This window comes from Onthophagus taurus, chromosome 1 (assembly GCF_036711975.1).
Source record: "Onthophagus taurus isolate NC chromosome 1, IU_Otau_3.0, whole genome shotgun sequence".
Lineage (NCBI taxonomy): Eukaryota > Metazoa > Arthropoda > Insecta > Coleoptera > Scarabaeidae > Onthophagus > Onthophagus taurus.
Window position 1 is genome coordinate 28,124,859 of NC_091966.1, and position 24,273 is coordinate 28,149,131.

At 32.8% G+C, this 24,273-nt stretch overlaps 1 protein-coding gene across 1 annotated transcript in view; it reads right to left on the reverse strand.

The window, feature by feature from the left end:
- Nucleotides 1–24,273, reverse strand: part of LOC111427251 (La-related protein 4B) — a 90,552-nt gene that overhangs the window by 38,796 nt on the left and 27,483 nt on the right. The window contains exon 3 of the mRNA XM_023062283.2: nucleotides 1,935–2,076. Within this exon, the coding sequence (XP_022918051.2) occupies nucleotides 1,935–2,076 (142 nt within the window). The remainder of the gene's footprint in view (nucleotides 1–1,934; nucleotides 2,077–24,273) is intronic.

Genomic DNA, 24,273 nt, shown 5'->3' on the forward strand with positions numbered 1-24,273 from the left:
ACATTTATTTTAACATGATACTTTTAATTTGTTTAATTTAATACTTTATTCTGGAAGGTTACAATTTTAATGTGCAATTGAATCAGGCCCATAACGTATCCACATACATTTAGTTATTTCCAGATATAATGCTCATCTTTTCTCTTCAACATGGTCAAGATAACAAACAGATTATGAACCTTCTGAAGATATGGGTTTATAAGGATATATTTATACCTTGGGGTGAATTAGATTGTTTAAAGTCTAACATTTTCATATTCGAGAGAAAAGTTGTCAGAAGTCAAAAGAAATCCTTTTTTAAGTTTGTGTGATTTTTTTAATACAGTCATAAAGGTGAGTTTAGACATGCATGGATTTAGTGGCGCCAATAAAAACTGGCGCGCCAGTAAAATTAAACTGCATGTGTAAACATCAACTGGCATGCAAGTTGAAATCATGCATGCATGGATTGGAAAAGTCTGCACCCTTCTGAAATCACTGGTGCCAGTGATGACAAATACGTGGAGCAAAACAAAATTTGCGGGTAAACAAATGCTTGCACATCGGCCCGCCAGTTTTTAGTTAGATTTTTGTTTCGTTTCAGGTCTTAATTTGTGTTTATTGTAGTTTATTATGGCTAAAAAAAAAGTGGTCGGCAGAACTGAAAATCAAATTTCTTGAAGGCTATAAATCTCATCCGTGTTTATGGAATGTACATAGTAGTGCTTATCAGAACACAATACAGAAGAGTATCAAAATTTTGTTTTGTCATTCGAAAATGATTTTTATAGTATGCAGAATCTTCTGCTGCAATTCTCGTAGAAGTTTTGCAGAAGCACCCAAAAAGTTTGGCGACTAATTTGCATGCTTCGGAAAGTTCACTCGACATATTGCGCACTGTGCAATACACTTTAAAAACGAAACTGGCGTCACTTATTTTTGTTTTCGCACATGTAGTGTTAAACCTTTATTGGCGTGCAAATAGAACTGGCGCCACTAAATCCATGCATGTCTAAACTCACCTTAATGCTGTCTTTAGACACACCGAGGTTGAGCTAGCTAAGTTGTCGCCTCCTCAAAATCATTAATGGAGAACAAAATAAAGCAAGTTTTGAAATAATATTAGTTTATTTAAACGTACAAATCTTGCCAGTTTATTTCAAAATATAAATGTTATTTTGACAGGTTTTGTCAAGCATGACTAATTGAATTATGGTGAGCAAATTTTAATGATATCAGAAGGAACACAATATGATGAAATACAGCAACTGGAATGTTATATTTTTAATACTCGTGTAATTATAATTTGAGGAAGGTTAGCTATTAGCGCCATCTATTTATTTAAATCTCGACAAATAATTTATGTGCCATTTTCTTTTTGTGTACACTAGCACCATCTATTTAAATCTATTAAGTCTAAAAGATGCAGTTTTTATATGATGTTTTTTACTTTTTTTGATACTACTATGGTTTGATAATTTAATATGGAAGTTGCACTAAAGGATTTTGATTTATAATGACATTACTTTTTTATATAGTCTGGCTTGTTTCTGAATTCTTTTTCAAATTACTGTTATGAAGATGGTAACAGATCAGAATTAGAGTCAACATTGTTGGGAACATTGAAAATATGTTTATGTCAGATAAATTAGAGGAATCTTGATGATTACCATTGAGAGTAGTTACTAAAAGATGTAGGTATGCGTAAAATAATCAACACAGGTAATTCAAGATATTTTAATAAGTAAATATTTATTTATATAGTTCTATTTTTCCCAGTTAATGAAGTTGCTGTGAGCCCACAATTTTCAGCTCGATAAAAATGTCTTTGTTATAGATTCAAGTTTGAAATAGCTAGCCCATATATCCCGTTGTAAATTGTGGATATACTCTCTTTATTTTTTTTTGCTTTCTTTATTGCGAACAATGTATCTTACCTTAAAAAGAGATCTTACCTTCATTTTCAGCGGGATAACATTCAGAATGAGCATCAATTCCGAAGTCCCATTGTTGACCTTCATGTTCAACATCTGATTCGGATTTAACTTCGAACTCTTCCGCATTTGGATTCAGTAAAGCCCCCGTTCCACCAGTAACCTACAAACATTCAATAACAAAGTGAACTCAATAAGTTTTATTTTTATTTAACTGGTTTATTTTATATATTTTATTAAATTTTTTTGAATTTATTAATTTAATTCTTACTTGTTGATATTGAGTATTGAAACAACAGTATGTAGGCGTATAAAAATTGTAAAAACCCGTACGAAACATAATAAGTTACAATAACTGTGGCCTACGACAAAAAAATACTGCGCCGTCGTTCTTATCGCATATCGGAAAATCGGCGCAAACGTTTTAAAACGTTACGAACTATGGTTCTTACGAAAACTTATGAATGACATACTTCGTAAATCGCACTCGTAAATTATGCCACCAACCAACCGCTCTCAGAGCACGTTTCTATCTCTAGCCACTGATCAGTCTGCAAGGGAAAGTATTATATGCTCAAGAATCTAAACTTCCTGATTCTTAAAACCGACTATCTAACACCGCAATTTCTTTTAAAAAAATCAAAACCAATTTTAAAATAATTACTTCAAAACTATTTATTAAATAAAACGCAACGTGGTATGAAAAATAAAAATTGACCATGATGATTATTTTTTTAAAACAATTTTACCAACCTGTTTGAAAAATAAAAGTTCGTGTTCGTATTCGTGAATCCGATCGACTAGAGTTTCCATTTCTCGGTTTTCCCACAGTTTCACTGATTGGGAAATCCTCCGTTTTTAAACGTAAAGTCAACGTGAAAAAAGAGCGGCAATAAAAATCGAAAAATTACATAGCACAACTAATAATAAGTAGAAACACGACGACCACGAGGTATCTCGACGGCGCAAACCGGACTGCTATTGCGGTTTTTACTTGACGACACAACAACAACGTGTACACACGTAGTATATTTTGATAACTGATAACTTTGGTCGGAGTCGTCGTTGTCGTTGTCGAGTAGGGAAAGTAAAACGTGTTAGAGGTAGAGGGAATGAAACGAAAACCGCACGTTTTAATAACCGCCTTACTACATATTTCGTTTCGCGGTAACCTTTACACAACAAGAAGTTGAATTATTATTGCTTTTGGTCTAGACTTAAGATTTTCCCACTTCATTGAGGTTTTATATAGGTTATTTCAAAAGTTATACGAAATAACAAACATTTTATATATTGCGATATTTATTAATACTCTAACGAATCCCAAGATTGTGATCAAAAAAGAATGATTATATCAATAGTTCACGTTTTTACTATAAATATATATTATTTATATCTATCTAAAGACTTCAACAATTGTTTTGTTAAGATAAGAAAAACTTTAAAAATATCTTCCTCAAATCATGGTTAGATGAATTCATCAATTAAGTCTTGAACGGCATTCTTTCATAATCAAATATGATAAGAAAACTCATTTATAGTGTTTTTAAAACAGTAATTAATCCGTAATAAAGCTCATTATAACATCTTGCATGATCAAATTTAAGATTATTCCCTCTAAATTTTATTTCATTTTATGTTGTTATATATATTCTTTTTTTGATTTTCTCTAAATAATTAACTTGGCATAATTTTCTAAATTACATCATAAACAACATTCTTTTATTACTCTTTCACATTTTTATTGCTAAATTCCAATTATTAACTAACTTTTTAGATACACTTAAAATCCACACTTAAATATAAAAAAGAAGTAAATTTCAAAATTTATTTCTCTTATCATGGTTAAGATGGCCTAATTTCATCGATTAAATCTTAAATAGCGTTCTTTTATCTACGATTTTTGATATATTCGTTGAATAATCCCGATTAATAATTAATTTCTATCGTTTTTAGTTTTTAAGCATCATCTAAAATTCTTCATTTAAATTTCAAATCAAGGTTAAATATAAACAATTATTTCTAAAGTCATGGTTATGATGGAATAATTTCGTCGATTAAATCTTAAAGAGCTTTCTTTTATCTACAATCTATGTAGGGCTCGCTTTTAGAATACATACCTGTTTTCTAAATGTATAAATTTGATTTTTGATAGAAATTTCCCCGTCGTTTATACTCAAGTCAAGAAGAACCCCAGGCTAACCTTTGAAACTCTAACTACCTTGAAGTATTAAAACACAAATCAATTTAATAATAACAAAATCAACGATGAGTGTATATAATCTTTTTCTAAGCTGATAAATTTTAATTACATTAGGCATTTTTTGCTTCCTACTTATTTTTTTTTGTCATTAAAAAAATAAAAAGGTTATGTATGTATGATCTCACTTTTCAACGATTATAACAAATTAATACTTTAATTAATATTAGTCGACCGATAGTTTAGTTAATGGACATAAATATATTAAGGACCGGTTATACAATATTCCGATATATCTGCCTGATAACTATCCAGCCGGTAAACTTATCGAGAGGATAAAGATATTCGCTGTTGTACAAACTGTTTTTGTCGGGAGGAATGCTATCGGCTAAATAAGACTCGGTTGGCAGTGCTTTTTCCCCATATCTAGTAATTTGTGGCGTAGGTTGGTAACGCTAACGTCTTTCTTTGAAATTTGAACTAATTTTGACTATAATACAATTGTGTAAACTGTGCAATTAGCATCTTGCAACATGGCATATGGCAGAGTGGGATGAAACGAATTTTTTAAACGGTTTTGGTTAACTAAAAAAGTGTTATGTACCTATTAGGATGAATTGTGGATAGGTTGGAAACTTCCAGAGATAGGTAAGTAGAAATTGGAAAAAAATCTATGACAGAATTCAATACCAAAGTTTATAAGTACTATATTTTTTATGTATTATACAAACGCATCTGTAACTCCTAAAAATCAGTTTGTTACAGACACTTCGTTATTTTGCTACTGAGAAACGAATTTATTTATTTCCCGCAAGATCCACAGGAAATAGATAGAATATGCGAAAAATTTTATGCAATGGTAAGATTTTCTCAAGTTATAGGATCAATTGATTGCACACATATCAAGATTCAGTCACCATGTTTGAATTATTAATGTGTCGTAAATACTATGTATTTTTAGGTGATCACGCGGAAAATTTTAAAAACAGAAAAGGGTATTATTCGTTCAATGTCCAAACAATTTGCGATGCCAGTTTGTCTATAAGAGATATAGTGGCTCGATGGCCTGGCCCAAACCACGCTCAAACCATATTCAACGCGTCGATCATAAAAGCCAGGTTTGAACGAGGCGACTTTCAAGATAAAATATTATTGTACAATATACCCACAATATACCGATAAATCTACATCTAAAATAAAAACCTTGGTAACCATATAAATATCTGGCGGATAACTTCTCGGCACCGCTGAGTACCCGATAAATTATCCTGCCGTTAATCTCACTGATAAAAATATCCGTACATTGTAATACAAACTAACTTATCGGCCAGATAACGGTATCGGGAAGTTTATCAGCATATTGTACAAGCGGCCCTTAGTTTAATTTAAGGTGCATACACAACACAATTGCAGATGCACTCGATTTTTTAATCAAAAGGAGTCAATGTTCACTTATAATGAAAATAGCGCGGTATAAGTATATGTATAAAAGATTAACAACTCGATTTTTTAATCAAAAAGAGTCAATGTCCACTTATAATGAAAATAACGCGGTATAAGTATATGTATATAAGATTAACAACTCGATTTTTTAATCAAAAGGAATCGACATGTACGTATGATAAAAATATCGCGGAACTATCGTTCTACTGCGATAATATCACTCAGCTTCGGTCGCTTTTGAGATCGCTAGGAATTTTGATATTTTCCAGTTGGCATCTTTACATTCCTCCCCAAATTCAGATTGATTAGATCTTTGGTCAACTCTAATCACTTGTGTTTGGGTTGGAAATTGGAATACTCTGTACTACTTCAAACTATTTTCGAGTGTCGGTTAATAAATTACCGCTACTATGGTAATTTATTATAATTAAAGGATAAGGTTTGATCCAAATCGACAAAAAAAAAGTCCTAATTTATTATAAGATTTCCTAAAGTAGTAATATATTTTAATTATTAATTTGTATTTTTTAGGTCAAAATATTCAACAAAAATGGCTGAAGGCATCGTCTAAACGAAGGAGATACATATATTTCGAAAAACTACTGTTTCTACTGCGCTCTATAGAAGAAAGGCCCATTGAGAGTAATCTACCATAAGTGGAAACGGCTGAGTTGGAAAATCCTAATTTGAAAGAAATTGCTACCGATACTCCTACTAGAAATCCTGCTAGCTCTACAATGAAGAACCAACAAATCTAAGATGGAGACACCACGAATTCGACTCTTAGCAGGACTAGAGGCCCTTCAGCAAGAAACAGATGAAGGAGGGCACTCATTTTGCTTTGTCTTTAGTTCCTCAATTACGTTCTTTCTCAGAGTACTTAAAATTAATAATTTTACAACAAATTAAAAGAAGGGGATCACTGAACTTTACACAATTCCACAACAATAGTTTACCTACAGGTCTATTATAGTAGTAACAACAGAGTATCCCCCATCCAACTTCCCTAATTCCTATTTCTATATACGTAGTTAGTTCTTCCCTAGTTATTACTCCCCTAACTCCTATTTTCAACTGTTCTTTTGAACACTCTATATTTCCGCCAATCTGGCGAATCGTCCATGTTATTCCTATCCCAAAAATTAAATCTCCGTCTCATGTTGGTGAATTTCGACCCATTTCTATTCTATCTACGTTATCAAAAACTATTGAACGTTTAGCTTATTGACAGATTCAGAAATATCTTGAGGAGTTTAATCTAATTAACAAGTTCCAGTCTGGCTTTCGTGAAGGACATGGTACCACTACAGCACTGATTAAGATCACCGATGATATTAGATCTGCTTGTGATAAGCGTTGTGTTACCTTGCTAGTGTTACTTAATTTTAGTAACGCCTTTGATTCTGTGGACCATGCCCTCCTGTTAACTAGGCTTTCTGCTATTGGTTTTACCTTTTCTTGTGTATCTTGGTTCCACTCCTACCTTTCCTATCGGTCTCTACGTATCCGCGTGGAATCTGTACTCTCTTCTCCTGTTGACATCACATGTGGAGTTCCTCAGGGCAGTGTGCTGGGTCCTTTGTTCTTCTCAATTTTCATAAATAGTATTAGTGATGGTATCTCGTGTAACTATCATTTGTATGCAGATGACCTTCAACTTTATATTTTGTCAACTGTTCCCAGATGCTTTGTTGCATCTTAACAACGATCTCTCTAGTGTACATGACCGGTCTAGACGTCATGGACTTAATCTGAATCCAGGTAAAACGCAAGCCATTGCATTTGGCACTCGGCCCTTGCTAGCACAATTTAATTCCTTAACTACCCTTCAACTGAGGCTTGGCGACACCGTTATTCCGTTTTCTAATACGGTCAAAAATCTTGGTGTGGTAATGGATTCGGCGATGTTTTGGCAGCCACAAGTTCAGGGAGTCTGTAAGAGGGTTAGTTCTGTTTCCATACTTTGAAAAACTTCGCTGCTACCTTCCTCCTGTTGTACGTCGTAATCTTTGTTACTCTCTCATTTTCCCACACATTGATTATGCCGATGCTGCGTATCCCGATCTGTCCGCAGCCCTTCGGGGTAAATTGGAAAGACTTCAGAACAATTGTATACGGTACATTTTTGATTTAGGAAAGTTTCAACAACCTGCAGATGATGACTTGCCAGAGTCGTAGATACGAAATGTATGCTTACTATGTAATGTAAAATTGTCCATACCCGCACTCGTGCTTATTTGTCTGATGCCTTTCACTTTTTAGCATCACATGATTTGCCCACTCGACCAATGACGGATTCTTCACTCATGTTTCCAGTTCATAACTGAAATCAAGTCAATTGCGATGTGGAACGATTTGCCTGCCGTTGTTCGCAATGCAGCTAGTTTAATAAGTTTTAAAAATGCCTTGAGGCGCCATCTGCTATCTCTTCAACTATCTTCTTCTTGGCCTATACGTGTTTGTTTTCTTTTCTGCCTTTCATCTATCTTTTGCTACACTCTTTTGTGTCTATTTCCTTCCTTGTCGTAACTGACTGTCGATCCGTTACATAATTCAAATATGCTTATTCGCTCAGTTTTATTAGCACATCATTTAGTATTACTTTTTTGGTAGCCAAAATTATTTATTTAAAATTACATGTACACTGTTACCAGTGGGGTCTCTTCGAAGATATCGCTTATTGCGATAAATTGGTCCGTTTGTCTTGATTTCTGTATTTGTTATGAATGTATATATTTATGTAAATACTTGTTTTTGAGGCAATAAACATTATTATTATTATTACTACAGACTTTTCTAGGGATATGGCTAGACGTTTATTAGTAGCTTCCTTAGAAATAGAAGAAGCAATTCAATTAACTTCAATAACTCGTTAAAACTGGTTACACTCATTCTATAGTACATGAAAAACTTATCAGGATGTTGTAGACGTTTTGCATGGAGTATGTATAGGATGAACCCAAAACCGCCTGTTATTTTTTTTTTTCATTCTCTTTTTTTTAATGTACAATAAGGCAAGTAATAACTTTTTTCTATTTAACTTTTCTAGAATGCACCACTTTCGAGATTATACAAAACAATAATTTTGTCGAAGAAGAGAATTCAACATAAATACAAATTGTTTCGACGTCGATATGTGTGTGCATACAACGGGATTCATGAACAATTAAATAGTTGAGTCGGTTATAAATTGATAACGCATCGCGATTTCAAACCTATCGAACTAAATTGTTTCGTCGACGAACAATCGACTGTGCGTGCCTACCCTTAGGGAGTACCAGAAAGTAATGTTGTTTCTGCGCATGTCGATATTCGATTGCCATCTATCAGCCCATGATATACTAAAAAGTCGTTTAAAGACATTTTAAAGTTACAGTGATTTGGATAATACTAGTTAACTTGATGAACTCTTCTCCACTCAGACTTAACAAAAACAACTTGACATACCGTGACAATTAGTTAGTAAATAGTGTTAATTGATTATTCATTATTTCTTCATGTACGCTAACCGATTTTGTCACTTCAAACTTGTTTCTGAAGACAGTTGCAACACGGCATCTGAAACATCACTTTTTCAAAAGAGTGGTTCTAGTACTAGTGTTAGTTCTAGCCATGTTCTTTTATATGTAGGATTTAGTCCACGGCTCTTAAGACGGCTAAACCCGAATGTTTCTAGGTCTAGTGTTAGTTGTAGTAACAGTACTGGTGTTACTCCCAGTTTTAGTTGTTATTCATCATTAGGTTGTAATATATTTTTATTGAACTAAAACTATAACTAAAACTAGCCCTAGAAATATTCGGTTATAGCCGTCTTGAGGGACGCACGGCTAAAGTTTTAGTGATAACAGTAGTGTTTCTGAAGAAGGTTGCAACATGGCATCCGAAACGTCACACAAAGACGCACGAAAGTTTCTAGTTCTAGATCTAGTTAGTCTGCTAGAAGTAGTTTTAAAAAGACTTTATTTTCCGGTCATCCTAATATTTCGTTTCTAGTTATATTTTGTTACACCACGATAACGTTTCTTAAAATAAGACAATTCAGTTTATGATGGATCTTGGGATTTGAAACTAGCCTCGAGCATATAATAAAATATTTAAGCAGTTAAGAAGCTTAAATTATTTCTGAAGGAGTGTTAATAAGATCTTTAAGTATTTATTTTTCATCTATTCTTTCCAAACCATTAATTAACTTTATGGATGTTATATTACCTTCACACTACTCCGAGTTTTAACTACGACATATATTGCTTCTTTTAAGTTCAAAAATTTTCCCAAAAATATTATACATCAATTTATCATAATTATCTACCAGTTTTTCTAATAATTGGAATATTTCGCTATTTTTATTTCCAATTTTTAGTTATTTCATAGTTTCAATAAGTTCAATACATATAATATTCGGAGAAAAATACACCATAATTATATATCCATCGTCATAGGCGCCGCTTTTTAAAAATTTGTATGTGTGCTCTATTCAAGGACCTAAGATAATTATCTAAAAACAATGTTAATAGAAATCGTCAAAGATTAGTAATAAGTGGTTAAGCGCCGGCCGGCGCTGTAGTAAACATTTTCTAATCTGATAAAAAATATCTTCATTCGGAACCTTTATTTGATCGGAATTAAAGCGGTTTGTAATATTTTGAATACAACAATCTATGACTTCGTTCAAAGATTTGTAAAACTTTTCAGATGAACTAAAACAACAATTCGTTGGAAATTTTTAGTAGTTTTTGACTGAAGGGAGTGTGTAGGATATAAAAAAGAAATATAGCTAGTATTTCTGGAGTAGTAGCAGCAATGGCATGCGAGTGTCCGTTATCACAACAATCAGGAATTTCTCGTATGAGTGTGTGGAGAATGTTAAAATTATATAAATTTTATCCGCAGCATGTGTCCTTACATCAAGATCAGTAGTGCTGACTTCTAAAACCGACTCACGTTTTATCAATGGGAAGTTCAACAAATACGAATAAACCAAAACATTTTACTGGTGTACTATTCTCTAGTGAATTAACCCTTAACCGGCGTTGCGGAGTACTTGGGATTTTAGCGAAATAAGCATGCAGTGTTACAATTTTCTGCTACGCTGGAAAGCATTTAATGTTTATAACATTTACGAATCATGGTGACGTTAACCGCCATAATATACCTACATCATTGGAGTGTAAAAAACGCACGGTAGATTTGTGAAGTGATCAACGCTTTTGGACGTTTTATTATTTTACTTATATTCTATATTGATATTATTGTATTTGTTCATTGAAAGTACAAGACAGTTTAACAAGCAAATTTTTATATTTACTTTTTTAGTTCTATTTTTCCCACTTAAAGGAGTTGCCAAAAATTCCTTGAAAACCAAAGTTATGCTACTAAGCACACTACATCACAGAAGAATTACCTGGTCAGTTACTGGTCACTAAAACTACCACGAGTACATAAACAATATTTTGTGTGACTACCAAAAGTAAGGACTCTATAGACGCTAGTGCCGAATACAGAAAAGAGGTCGCGAGATCCAACATGGTGTGAGTAATAGATAAGTATCATGGTGTGAGACGGAATATCTTTGTTTTGAGGTTCTAAGAAAATTAAAATGTGTAACACACATCTATGTCTATTGTAATATGTTTTTCTGTGGCGCACATTAGGAGTGATAAAACAGACACTATAATAATTAAGAAGAAAGCTAAGCTACAAACACACCAAACGTAATATCAGAATCTTATTAAATTAATAATCGTAAGGCAGATAGATCATGGCAAATAGATCGGATGGATAAAAGATTAAAAAGTACGTAGTGTACGTTCTGCTTTCATGTAATGTAGCATGGGTTGTCGTTATCTCATCAACACATTTGTTCCATCCGGTGGCGCGGAGTCGAAGAAGATTTTTTCTTCTGTGGCATTTTTTGGAAGGTCTTAAAACCTTATCATATTTATGCAATTGTATGTATGTTGCTATACAATATCGTTTTTGTTGCAAACTGACACAGTTATGTCATAAATATTTCTAACTACTAAACATAACTTTGAAACCTATTATCAAAGTAAAAGTAACAAGTTTTGTGCCAAATAAAAAGTAATCTCAGATAGTGATTTTAACGGCATTGACAAAGAACAACCATCGAAAAATTTTAAGATGTAGAAATACTACTATATTAGTATTTGATCTTTTATGAATTGCTAAAATCTTGAGAAATGTTCATTATTATAAGCAAATGATTAATTTTAATCATGCATTATTTGAAAAACACTAGAATATAAAGACGACAACATAAAGTAATTTTTCTGCACGATTATGGCTCAAAAATATTTTGGAAACACTTAGATGGGAATTTCTTCCGCTAGCTTGGTATGTGACATCTTCTTTTAAAACAACCTTTCGGTGTTTACGAAACTGTTAAAAATGTTTCGAAGAATGGTTGACCTCAAAAGAGATAAATTGTTTGGCAAGCTATTCACAAATTGGCAAAAAGATGCGAAAAATGCTTTAAATAAAATATCTATTACCGTTTTTTTTGTGTTTCTTTTAAATATAATCGTCATTAGATAACAAGGTCAATATTGAGTCAATATTCACTCTTCAATCCTCAAATGTATTCTATAATTAGATAGGAGACAGAAAATGGAAGATACTAAAATCCTGAAGTGAAGAGAATGATAACAAAATATCTAAAGAAATTTGAAATATCATTATTTATCTCTGCTATTGCGGTCCATCGTATCAAAATAACATGTTTTAACACATTGGCTGCCTATGAATGTCATTCATATATGAGTGACGTGGCAGCCAATGTGATAAAGGAATGTCCTCTAGGAAACCTGGGAAGCTGTCTTCTAGAATTTTCAATCCATCCATTTATAAAACGTCTTTGTCAATTCCGTCAATATATTCTCATATTGCCAAAACGATGGTTGTGCTGATTGTAACCTTTTTATTGGTGAAAATGCGCTTCATCGGAAAACAAAACATTACCAAAAATGTCAAGATTGTGGTGAATCCATCTAATGCATCAAAGTGGTACACTAAATGTACAAGATTTGAAAAATTACATTTGTCAAAATAACATTTGGTATAATGGTAGATAAGTGTATGGCCAAACTTTAATGGCGTCATTTTAGGTGTAGTTTAGACTAGAACGTCCAGTATCATTTTGGGATTAGATGCAAATGACCTTTAAATAGCGAAATCAAGAAATAAATTCCTATAGTTTGAGAACTATGAAATGAATGAAGATACTAGATCCGTTCAATATTAGAAAGGTCTCCATTGTCTTTTATCATGGAGAGAAATTAATCCGAATATTGTGCCCAATTAGCAAAGTTTATCAAGTAATAATCAGAAAACACAGATGTTAAAAAAATTTCTAAGATTTTACAATTTTATTTACGTGAGGTAAGACATGAATGTAGTTATCTACTTATGATCTATTTGACATAAATATTAACCCAGATTATATTACATTAAAACGATAACAGCAGTAATTATTATGCTATTTCAAAGAATTTCTTTCGATTTTGGATCAGATAAAGGCAAAAGTCTATATACTTTAAATTTCTGGATTAAATAATGTTAATATTAATACTAGTTCGATTGTAATTTTATCCATATGGTTAATAAGATTAATTAAATTAAATTAATTGTATTAGAGTCAATTTCATAATAAAGATATTAATTTAATGCATCTGTTAACTTTTCCATCGCTATCTAAAGCTACCTATAAAAACGCACTAATAGGAACATTAATTTAATGCTGACTTTAGCTTGATTATGAAATTGACCCTTAAAGGATGATTATAAAGGAGTAATTAATTTTAAAGGATAAATTGAAAATACATTTCTATTTTAACCTTACATTCGGAAAAACGGGAAAAAGGTTATATTTTTCAAAAAACTGAGAAAAATATGTTCCGATCTTAAATACAAAAAATAAATAAATACGATTTGTTGATATGGAAATCTGTATATGCGATAATATTTTTCGAATAGAGCAAAAATTGTAAACATTTCATTCTGACGTCTATGTTGAATCGCACAAAGGTATACTACTTGAGGATTTTACAATAAGGGCCAGTAGGAAAGAATTTCTGAAAGCTTTGGAGGATGTCCTTACTGAAGTCACGTAGAATGTAAAGGAGTTGGAAGTTAATATTTCTCTATAACAACTATAACATAATAAAAGCGTATAAGTCAAGCACACTTAACAAATTCCTTGCGAATTCGAGGTGGAATGCTGCACTGCCGTATTTTAAAGTGATTTGGAAGCCAGTACTCTAACCGTGCCTACCGGAATTATGTTTACGTCTAATAAAAATTTGCAAGCTATTTAGCTTACAGGTAAGTACCAAAAAATTTTTATTTACGAAGTAGGAAGAAAAGACTACAACGATTCTAAATATAGCGACGAATCAGTCACTGATCACGAATCATTTTGATAACTTTAATACAGAAACAAAGTTGGTGCACTGATAACTTTGGCAAATCAAGTCATTGAGGAAAGAATTCTATACTATTGCAATAAGCGCTGTCCCTACAAAAATATTCCCTACAATATGAATCTGCCATTATAAAATGAGTTTTTAATATACTCTCGAAGGATTACAATAGAAAAGACTATAGTTACAGAAGTGTTGGGAAACATATCAAATTGGAGTCATTGTTGAATACAGAAATAAAAAAAATAATAAAATAATAGATATAATAATAAAAAAAAATAGTATCAACCAAGAGATTAAACTTCGTAATTGATTAAACCTGATTGCAAAAAAAATAATAATAATGTATGTAGTAGCGGGAGCTATAAGATCGCGCGTTAACGAATATTCCAAATATCTAAGTATGCTTTAGTGAAAATTAAATATAAAGCTATAAACTCACCTACCAACTGTACAGGTGTCCAAATTTCGATGGGTTTGCAGGGTATCTCAGTTATTATGAAAGATAGAAAGTTGCGGCTTTCGCGAACCTGAGCTACTTTTTTGTGAAACTTACAATGGCGCAAACCAAATTTTCATAACCCTCTTCGTTTTTGATATACAGGGAGTGTTTGAAATTTACGATTTTCAGACACCTCCTGTATCTCGGCTATCCGCAAACTTAGTAAAAAAGTAAAAACGGATTCTAATAGATTTTTTCACGTAGAATCCAATGGTGCACGTAGAATTTTTCTAGTCATCACGGTTTTTGAGTTATAAACAACTCAAATACTGAATACTCAACTTCTAAAATACTTAACTCTGTATAACTCAAAACCCGTGTTGACTAGAAAAATTCTACGTGCACCATTGAATTCTACGTGACAAAATCTATTACAATCCGTTTTTACGTTTCCGGATAGCCGAGATACAGGAGGTGTCTGAAAATCGTAAATTTTGAAACACTCCCTGTATATCAAAAACGAAGAGGGCTATGAAAATTTGGTTTGCGCCATTGTAAGTTTCACAAAAAAGTAGCTCAGGTTCGCGAAAGCCGCAACTTTCTATCTTTCATAATAACTGAGATACCCTGCAAACCCATCGAAATTTGGACACCCTGTACATGTGAAAACTTTCATACATATCATAGAGTTAATTTGAAGTACTTTACTAGATTTTCAGGAGATATTAGCCACTATCGACAATGAAATCTTTTTTTAGCAGAGTGTCGATAAAAGGTGCTGAACTAAACTTTATAAACTGACCTACAAGTTCTTCAACCGTTGATTAATTAATTCCTTGGATGAGTTCCCTTGGGAAAAATATCGCATATTTTGTTTCTTAACACAACCTGAGGTTTGGAAATGTGTTTCATCACCGGAAAGTCACGTTTGGAAAATTGTTGGCGGCTACCATTTTGTATGGATGAAAGTGTAGCTCATCATGAAGAATTCGGTGAGTTGAACGATTTGACAAACCTAGGGCAGCCGCATGTTCTGAAGCAGATCGCCTAAGAGATCGCAAATCTAAAGTTCGGACTACATCGATGTTCCAACGTGCTGCTTCTGGTCTTTTGCGGGACACATTTCCAACTGCCCCAAAAGCTTTCACTCACGATAAGATGGTTCGCCGGGCAGCAATAGCACCTTGAGGTGGAATATTGTACCGTAGACTGCTTTCTCACCCAAAACATTTTGACAACTGATGTAATTTGACAAACAAATTCCCAGTCATGCTACCACGGCTCATTGAAAAGAGAATGTTTCAATGCTGGACCTGTATATGACAGGTTTCACATGTAACAAAACTTTATGGTCTTCCAAAAAATGGAATGGACTAAAGTTATGTGGACTTATTGACAGAAAAACGTACCCAAACATTGCGCAGTTTCTGCCAATTTCAAGTAAACAACTTCATCTTTTTTAAATTATGCAATTAAGAGTGCAAGTAGGATTAAATTAAGTATGAGTCTTTACAGTGTCTTAGCAAAATTGTGGAAATCTATATATCGCTTTTAGATCAAAAAGCCATCAAAACCGGGGGAATACATTAGATCCCGAAGTCATTGTGAAGATAATAGATATTTTGAATCAAATTTGTTGGTTTACCCTGACTTCAGAAATGTCGTAAAGTATGAGTTTTAATTGACATATTTCAGAGAAAACTATAGCTATAAGTTTGGAAGACCATAGGTGGACGTGTGCTGTACATGTGAAGCGTTGAATGTAAAAGTCAAATCGGCAACTCATAATGAAACAGCAAATAGGGAAATAGTGACGGGCAAGAGACGTGCCAAAAAAGTTTTATTGCAAAATTGCAGAAGTAACAGTGATCTGTAAAAGAGATATGACGTGATGGTATCGTATTTGATTATGTACAGAAATTGTGTTTTCAATATTCATGATATAAACCGTAGAAACTCCATCATCTGCACATATACAGGAAGAGAGGCAAACAAAGGTCCAAATAAAGTTTGCACTGCTACAGCCGATTTTATTGAGACCATGATACCTTTAAAAGTTACAACTGGTCGTGTCTTCAATGATGCTTGTTATAGACAAAATAGAAATCAGACTGTAACAAGATCAGGCCGATTTTAAGTTATTTATCAATATTTTCCGTTACTTGGTCATAGTTTCTTATTGTTAGATAGAAATTTCGCTGCTATTAAACGTCGTATTCCCAGGCTGAACTGAATCCATTCATCAGAGCAACGGGTGATAACAGTTCTGCAGTACATACGTACCAGAGTAACATAGGTTATTTTACGACAACCTTATGCGTGCTTGTAAAATTGGGTAAAGCAACATAATATACTAAAAAACGTTATAAGACTCGTAATTGTAGCAAAATTGGCATAACGAGCAACATTGCTAGGAAAAAATGTAACTGTTGTTGAGAAATTTACAAATATTTACAGGAAATATAACATTCTACAATAAAACTAAGGTAGATGTTGATATCATCAGTAAACTATGCACATCATATAATTTTGCATGAAATATAAGTGAAGATCAGTATCAAGTTATTATTTCTTGTCATGCCCAACATAACTGAGATGAATGCAATATTAATATGCTTTAGTAATTATCAAAAATGTAATACAACGTAAGTTATCAAAACAAAGAATCAATGGTAATGGTGTTAGAAGAGACAGATTATTATAGTGCTCGTTTAAAGTAGCAGATTGTTATTTAAAGATAGGTAAATATCATACGTGATTTTTTCACATAAACCAAAACTTAACATAACCATAATTCAATAAAATCTAATTGAACGCTGTTCTCAGAATGAAAAGCTTTAGATATTTTTACGTTTTGTTCGTGTCCCATAATTGCAATAATTAAAAATAAATGATAATGAAAAATTTTCATTTAATATCTTTTTTAAAACAAAAAAATTTAACAAATTTTAGCAATTATTATAAAAAAAATTAAAGAGCACAAACAATTTTAAGAACGAATTCTGGTTTGTTTTAAATTGGGTAATGTTGTTGATTGCCTTATCAAAATAAAAATAATAAAATATAGAATGTATAAAAAAGATGATGATAATTGAAAGACGTAAAATTACTTACTACTCCTACACTTTTTTTTGCTACACGACAATTAGTGACAATTTATAAAATTAACGTGTTCGTAATACTACGTATTTGGTATCTCACGGTCCCTTTCTGTTTTTTTCGGTGAAGTTGTTGTGTATGTGTTCGCCAAAAAACGATCGGAACTTGATTCACACATGCGCAAATTTGGTATTTTTAGCTTTTCGTTGGTAGATAACGTGCGATATTTATCAGGAGCGGTTTTATTTTTAAATATTATGTACACAAGTGGCAATTTGATAAATTTTCGAATTCTTTTTCTTATTTAATTTATACGTGTTAAAAGTATAATTTATAAATTATGTAAAGTTTAATGACTTTTGCGTTACGTAAATTAGGTACTTAGATAAATTATTTTTGTTAAGTCATTACTATTTGCTTTTTTAAATAATTTTTTTATAAACTTATTTTGATAAAGTGCTTAGTTCCTGAAATATAAACCTAAGAGGTAATTTAAAACTAAAGTTTTGAAATTAATGACAAAGTATTATTGACAAAATATGTTGTTTAGTTTCAAATTAGAAATAACTTCGTTATATTTCTAGAAATAATTGAAAATAGATTCCAATTAGAAATCGAGCTGGTTACTAGAATTAAATCAATTTGCAATTTTATGTAAATCATATATAGTTTTTTTTTGATTTAGAATATACATTTCGTAAAGAGAATAATAACAGAAATTCCATACCATATTTAAATTAATAAGGTTAAAATTTTGGTTAAAAAATAAATTGAATTGTACTGATTAGATATTAATATTAATTTCTTATCTATATTCAAAATATATAACAATTTAAAATAATATAAAACAACTTACTTAACACATAATTTAATACTCCTACAATAACCTTTTCATTTATTTATCTTGTACAATTATTCGATTTTACTTTTAAACCTTTCTCTAAAACATTATTTGCGTTATAAATTCCATAAATTTATAATTTAACGCCCTTAAAATAACGACAGAAAAAGTTGATTGGGTTCTTTTTTATTTAACTTTTTTACCGTCTTCTTTTCTTTTTAATTTTTGTTCTTTCTTTTTCGTCACATGATCTAGATCAGGAACTCAACGTGAATGTCAACGAGTTGTGAGTGAGTGACTGCATTCCTTATTAGTGGTAAACGTAAATACCACACATAAAGACACCAAGATGCTTATTTTTTTATTGTGAATGTATTTTTAGTTTTTGTTATTAGTTCTTGGAAGTATTTTTTTACAAATTGGTTTTCAACATATGCTAATGCTAAACGGTTGTAATTTTAAGAAAACGTGTTGAAGGTCATTAAGAAACATTAATAAAGTTTAATATTTGCAATTTCATTGTTCTTATTTGATAAATTACATATTTATTAGTCACAAATTTGTTAAGTTGAGTGAAAATTATTGGAATCGACGAGTAATAGTTGTCAAATAGTTTCTTGGAAACTAGTGGATTATGAGTAACATAGTGAACGGATCCTAACTGTTGCAAACTTACACCACAAGTAACAAGTTGCTTTATGTGGTAAATTGAAATAAAATGTTCAACAATTGTTTTCCTTAAACGATACTTAAAGAGTTTTAAAAATAATATGCAATTACGCAGCTGATGTATTATGAGGTTGGAGGGGCACCCAGAAAATGATAATTATTTTCATATTGCCAGCAGGTACCAACAAGTTTATTGAAAAGGGGACAAATTGAAATAGAATTGCGTTGCAAACTTTTAATTTATGTCACTGAATTACTACACAACATCGAAACTTATTCCTTATAACAATTTTGTTATTGTGTATCTCCAATGAATCTTTATCGTTTTACATAGGTTAAACCATATAGCTATGCGTTAAAACGCAGTTTTCATAATGTAACTTTCGAAGCGGGATTCCAAAGAAAGCTCAAAACTTTTAACCTGTCGATTCATTGACCTGTCGGCTGCCTCCGACATTGTATGGAGAAAAGGCATGATCTGTAAGTTCCTCAGTGTTATCCCATCTAAATCAACAGCGCGGCTGCTAAATAATATGCTGAATGACAGAACATTCCGAGTTGTCATGGGTTCCGATATGAGCTCACCAAGAAAAGTCAAAAATGGCTAGCCCCAAGCGTCGCAGATATGCCAGAAACAAGATTTAAAAAGTACGGCTACGCCGATGACTGGACTCTTGCAATAAGATGTAGATCATTCGAAGAATCAGAGTAAATCATGACAGCCGACCTAGAGAGTCCGGGAAGCGACTTGTGAAAATGGCACCTGCAACCAACAATAAACTCGTCGACAGAAAGCTTAGAATATAATTCGAGAACACATTTTTTACTTACTCATAACAAAACACCAAAATACCTAGGCTTTACACTTGGCAGAACGCTCTGATTCAAAGAACATACAATGAAAACAACGGAGAAACTAAAAACGAAGAACAATATTAATGCAAATATTGAACAACTATTTTTTACCGTTGATGTAGGAAAAAAACTCTGTATTACTTTTCGAGTGGTTTATAGGCCCCCTAATTTTAATCTTCTTTTTATCGAAACACTACAGAGTACCCTTTATGAGAGTATTGTTACATCTCACCTGATTCTCCCTCAACAACACTTCTTCACTCATTTGCGACTTCTATTGGCTCACATCAGTAAGTCACCGAACCTACAAGAATTACATAAAATTCGCAAACTTTACTTGATCCAGTTTTTACAACAAATGATCAGCGGTTTACTAGTATCGATGTTGTAAATGTACCCAATGTATCTGATCATGAACAAGTAAAGTGTGAGCTGGCATTTGATATCGGTAGGCCTGCTGCAATTTATCGTGTATTCAGGGATGTGAAAATATTAATTTTCCACAATTCTTGAACGATTTGAAATCAATTCCGTGGAGAAACATATATGACCAGATCAATACCCGATACTTAATATTAAGTATCGCGCGCTCTGTCTGTTACTCGTGGAATCCCTCAGGGGTACATTTTGAGGCAAGTGTTGTTCTCTATTTATACATCTGATTTTAACCAAGTTCTTAAGCATTCGCAGATTCACTTGTATGCAGATAATCCACAGCTTTCAGTGTTGGGTAGTATCCGGATATTTCTATATCCGGATACAGATCCGGATACTTCTTGAGTATTCAATACTCTGTATCCGGATACTTTTCAAATTTGGTATCCGATATCCGGTATCCGTGACTAAACCTGAAAGTATTCGGTATCCGGATACTTTTTTCGGTGTTCGGATACCTTTTAATTAAGTTTTTTTTAATTTCCTATTCTATTATTACAGACGTACATATACACCAGAGTGTTTGAATCCCCATTTTTTTTTCTTTTTCTTCTGCTATTGTACATCTTTTGTGACTACATCAATAATTGTGACTTTATATGTTGGAAGTTAGTTGTTTTTCTCTTTTATTATTGTTGGAAAATCGAGGGCTCTCTCTCCGATTAAAATTTGTAAACTACATTTCCCCTTTTAGAAAAAATTCAGAGAACTTATTTCCTAGCAAGTGTACAGGGTGTCCCAATTTCGATGTCCGCATAGGCTAACTCCGAAACTAAAAGAGATAGAAAAAAAGTAGCTTACATGTCATGAACTCGTTTTTCCAGAAAATGCTAATGCCGAATACTCCGAAAAGCTATCGTCTTTTGTTTTCGCCCTATCGGCAAAAACTGAAAATTTTGCGAAAACGACAGTCGCGAATATCTCACTTATTATCAAAGATGGAGTATTATAAATAAAACATTATATGGGCAACTTTTTACGAAGAATTCAGTGGCGTAGGTAGAATTTTTTTCCCATCTTTTATTTTCGAGATTTTAGACGTAACTTTATTTTTTTAAATGGAAACCATAGTTGGCTATGACTTAAAATAATTTGTTATTTTCTTCTGATAACAAATATATATAGTTTGTGGGGTATATTTCTTATAGTTATTGAATAATTAACAAAAATTCATTTTGTTCCATCTAAATCTAATGTATGTATTTAAAAGTTAATGTTGCTATGGTGATAACCATACCACGAGGGAAAGCATTGTTTCCAATTATTGCCAATGTTTCTAGCAAGGACAGTAGAATCTAACAGGACTGCTACATCCATTGTATTTTTGTAGTCGACTACGGGTTGGTTGCCCGCACTCTACGTCACACTATTTGCCACGCCTGATAACTGTCTATGTTTTTAGAGGTTATATGATAGACATTAATACGTCTAAAAACATAAAACTTCAAAACTAATATGAATACGTCTAGGATATAACCTCTAAAAACACACAGCAAACGCATAGACCATAACAACAGCTAGGCGTGGAAAATGGTGTGACGTAGTTTGCGGGTAGGCTGTCACAACAATGGATGTAGCAGTCCTGTCAGATTCTACTGTCCTTGAGTTTGTAGTAGTATTTAAAAATTCACTAACAACTCTGGCATTATGTGCTGGTGCTCCGTCATATTGAAAATATATCATTTGAGACATATTTAGTGGCAAATTGTCGTCCAAAGGCTCAATGTGCTGCCTTAATATATTGAGGTATTTCCCTGAGTTTAAGTTTTTATGGTAGATACTATATGCCAAAATTCTATCATCTAAAAGGGCACACCATACATTGAACCCCAATCTTCTTTGAACACTCAGAGACTTCATCGGTCCAGATTACATTTTGAACAAACAGCAGATTATTTAATTCTTTTAAATATCATCTACAAAATTCTAATCTTCGATTGACATCTCCGGCACGTAAATAATGAGTTAGCCCCGCTTTGTATGGTTTATACTTATTTTTCTTTCATATTCGGGAGCAGCGGCTTTTGGGTCAGACGTCTTGTTGCAATTTCTCTTGCAGGCATTTTGGTATGTTTTTGTATGTGATTTGGGGAAGGACCAAATATCTATTAAATTTTCTGCTGACCGGCTGAAGGTTCGTACGTGCGGTTGTCTTCTTTCTGGATATCTTGTGAAATAAAATTCCGCGGCTAACGTCGCATTCTTATCTGATAACATATAGCATTCCATCATGTTACATTTTTCATAATTTTCGAAATTCATTGTAAAGTTTTATTCAGTTTTGTTATACTTTGACACTTAACACGCTGGTGCATAATGCCAGCACATAATGCCAGAGTTGATATCAAATTTTTAAATACAAACATTGGCAATTATTTGATACAATATGTTCCTTCATAGTATGTATGGTTATCACTATAGCAACATTAACTTTTAAATACATACATTAGTTTTAGACAGAACAAAATGAATTTTTGTTAATTATTCAATAACCATAAGAAATATACCCTACAAACTATATATATTTGTTATCAGAAGAAAATAACAAATTATTTTAAGTCATAGCCAACTATGGTTTACATTTAAAAAAATAAAGTTACGTCTAAAATTTCGAAAATAAAAGATGGGAAAAATATTCTACCTATGCCACTGAATTCTTCGTAAAAAGTAGCCCATATAATGTTTTACTTATAATACTCCATCTTTGATAATAAGTGAGATATTTGCGAATGTCGTTTTCGCAAAATTTTCAGTTTTTGCCGATAGGGCGAAAACAAAAGACGATAGCTGTTCGGAGTTTTCGGCATTAGCATTTTCTCGAAAAACGAGATCATGACATGTAAGCTACTTTTTTTCTATCTCTTTTAGTTTTGGAGATAGCCTATGCGGACATCGAAATTGCGACACCCTGTACACTAAATTTCCCCAGCGAGACACCACTCGGGAAAAATATAGGAGAAAAGATTAGGAGTCACTATAAGTAAAATATGGATGACAATATATTAATTTAACAATAATTTAGGTCATTTTAAAAGTATCCGAGAATGTATCCGGAAACTGCCGGATACATGTATCCGGATACTTGTATCCGTATACTTTTATGGAGAAAGTATCCGTACTTTTTTAAAAAGGTATCCGGATACATTGTAAGTCGATATCCGGTACTCGAATACTTTTTTCCTGTATCCGTCCCAGCTCTGACAGCTTCTGCTGAATTTTAATCCAAATAATTGGGATGATGCCTGCATAAAATTTAACTCAGATGCAGCATTATTTTCTGATGTTGCGAAACGCCATGAGCTTGTGCTTAATCCATCTAAGTCTTTTGTTCTTCTGTTTTGTGGTAGTATCACAAGGAGAGTAATTAAACCTTTGATATCTGGACAACTGCTGGTGGATGGCAAACCTCTTACTGATTCTGATGATATAAAAATTTTACATTGGATCATCAGTTGAGGTTTGAGGAGCATGTGGCCAGGTGCTTGAGGGGTGGGTATGGCGCCCACCGCCTCTCGTATGCCCATAGGGATGTCTAAGCAAATTAAATTACTGCGACGTTATTTACGGTCCAAATATGGTAAATATGACCATATTAGTCATAAGTTGGCAGAGACTGGGTGGTTGAACATGAAGAACAGACGTAAACTGCTTGCAACTTGCGTTTGTTATAAAATTATGAAAAGTCAACGGCCTCTTTACTTGCTGCAAATCCTATCTTTCAGAAGCGATGTCCATAATATTAGTGTAAGAAGGAAAGATGTGTTGATGGTACCACGCTGCGCCTCGCACCGATCCTTTTCCTACCAGAGGGCCAAAACGTACAATGATCTACCAGTGAACCTTATGGGATTGAGCTGTATTTCGTTCAAGAATAAATTAAAATCCTCCCTCCTGCTTGAGTCATCATGATTTTTTTTATATTTTGAGCTACTAATGCA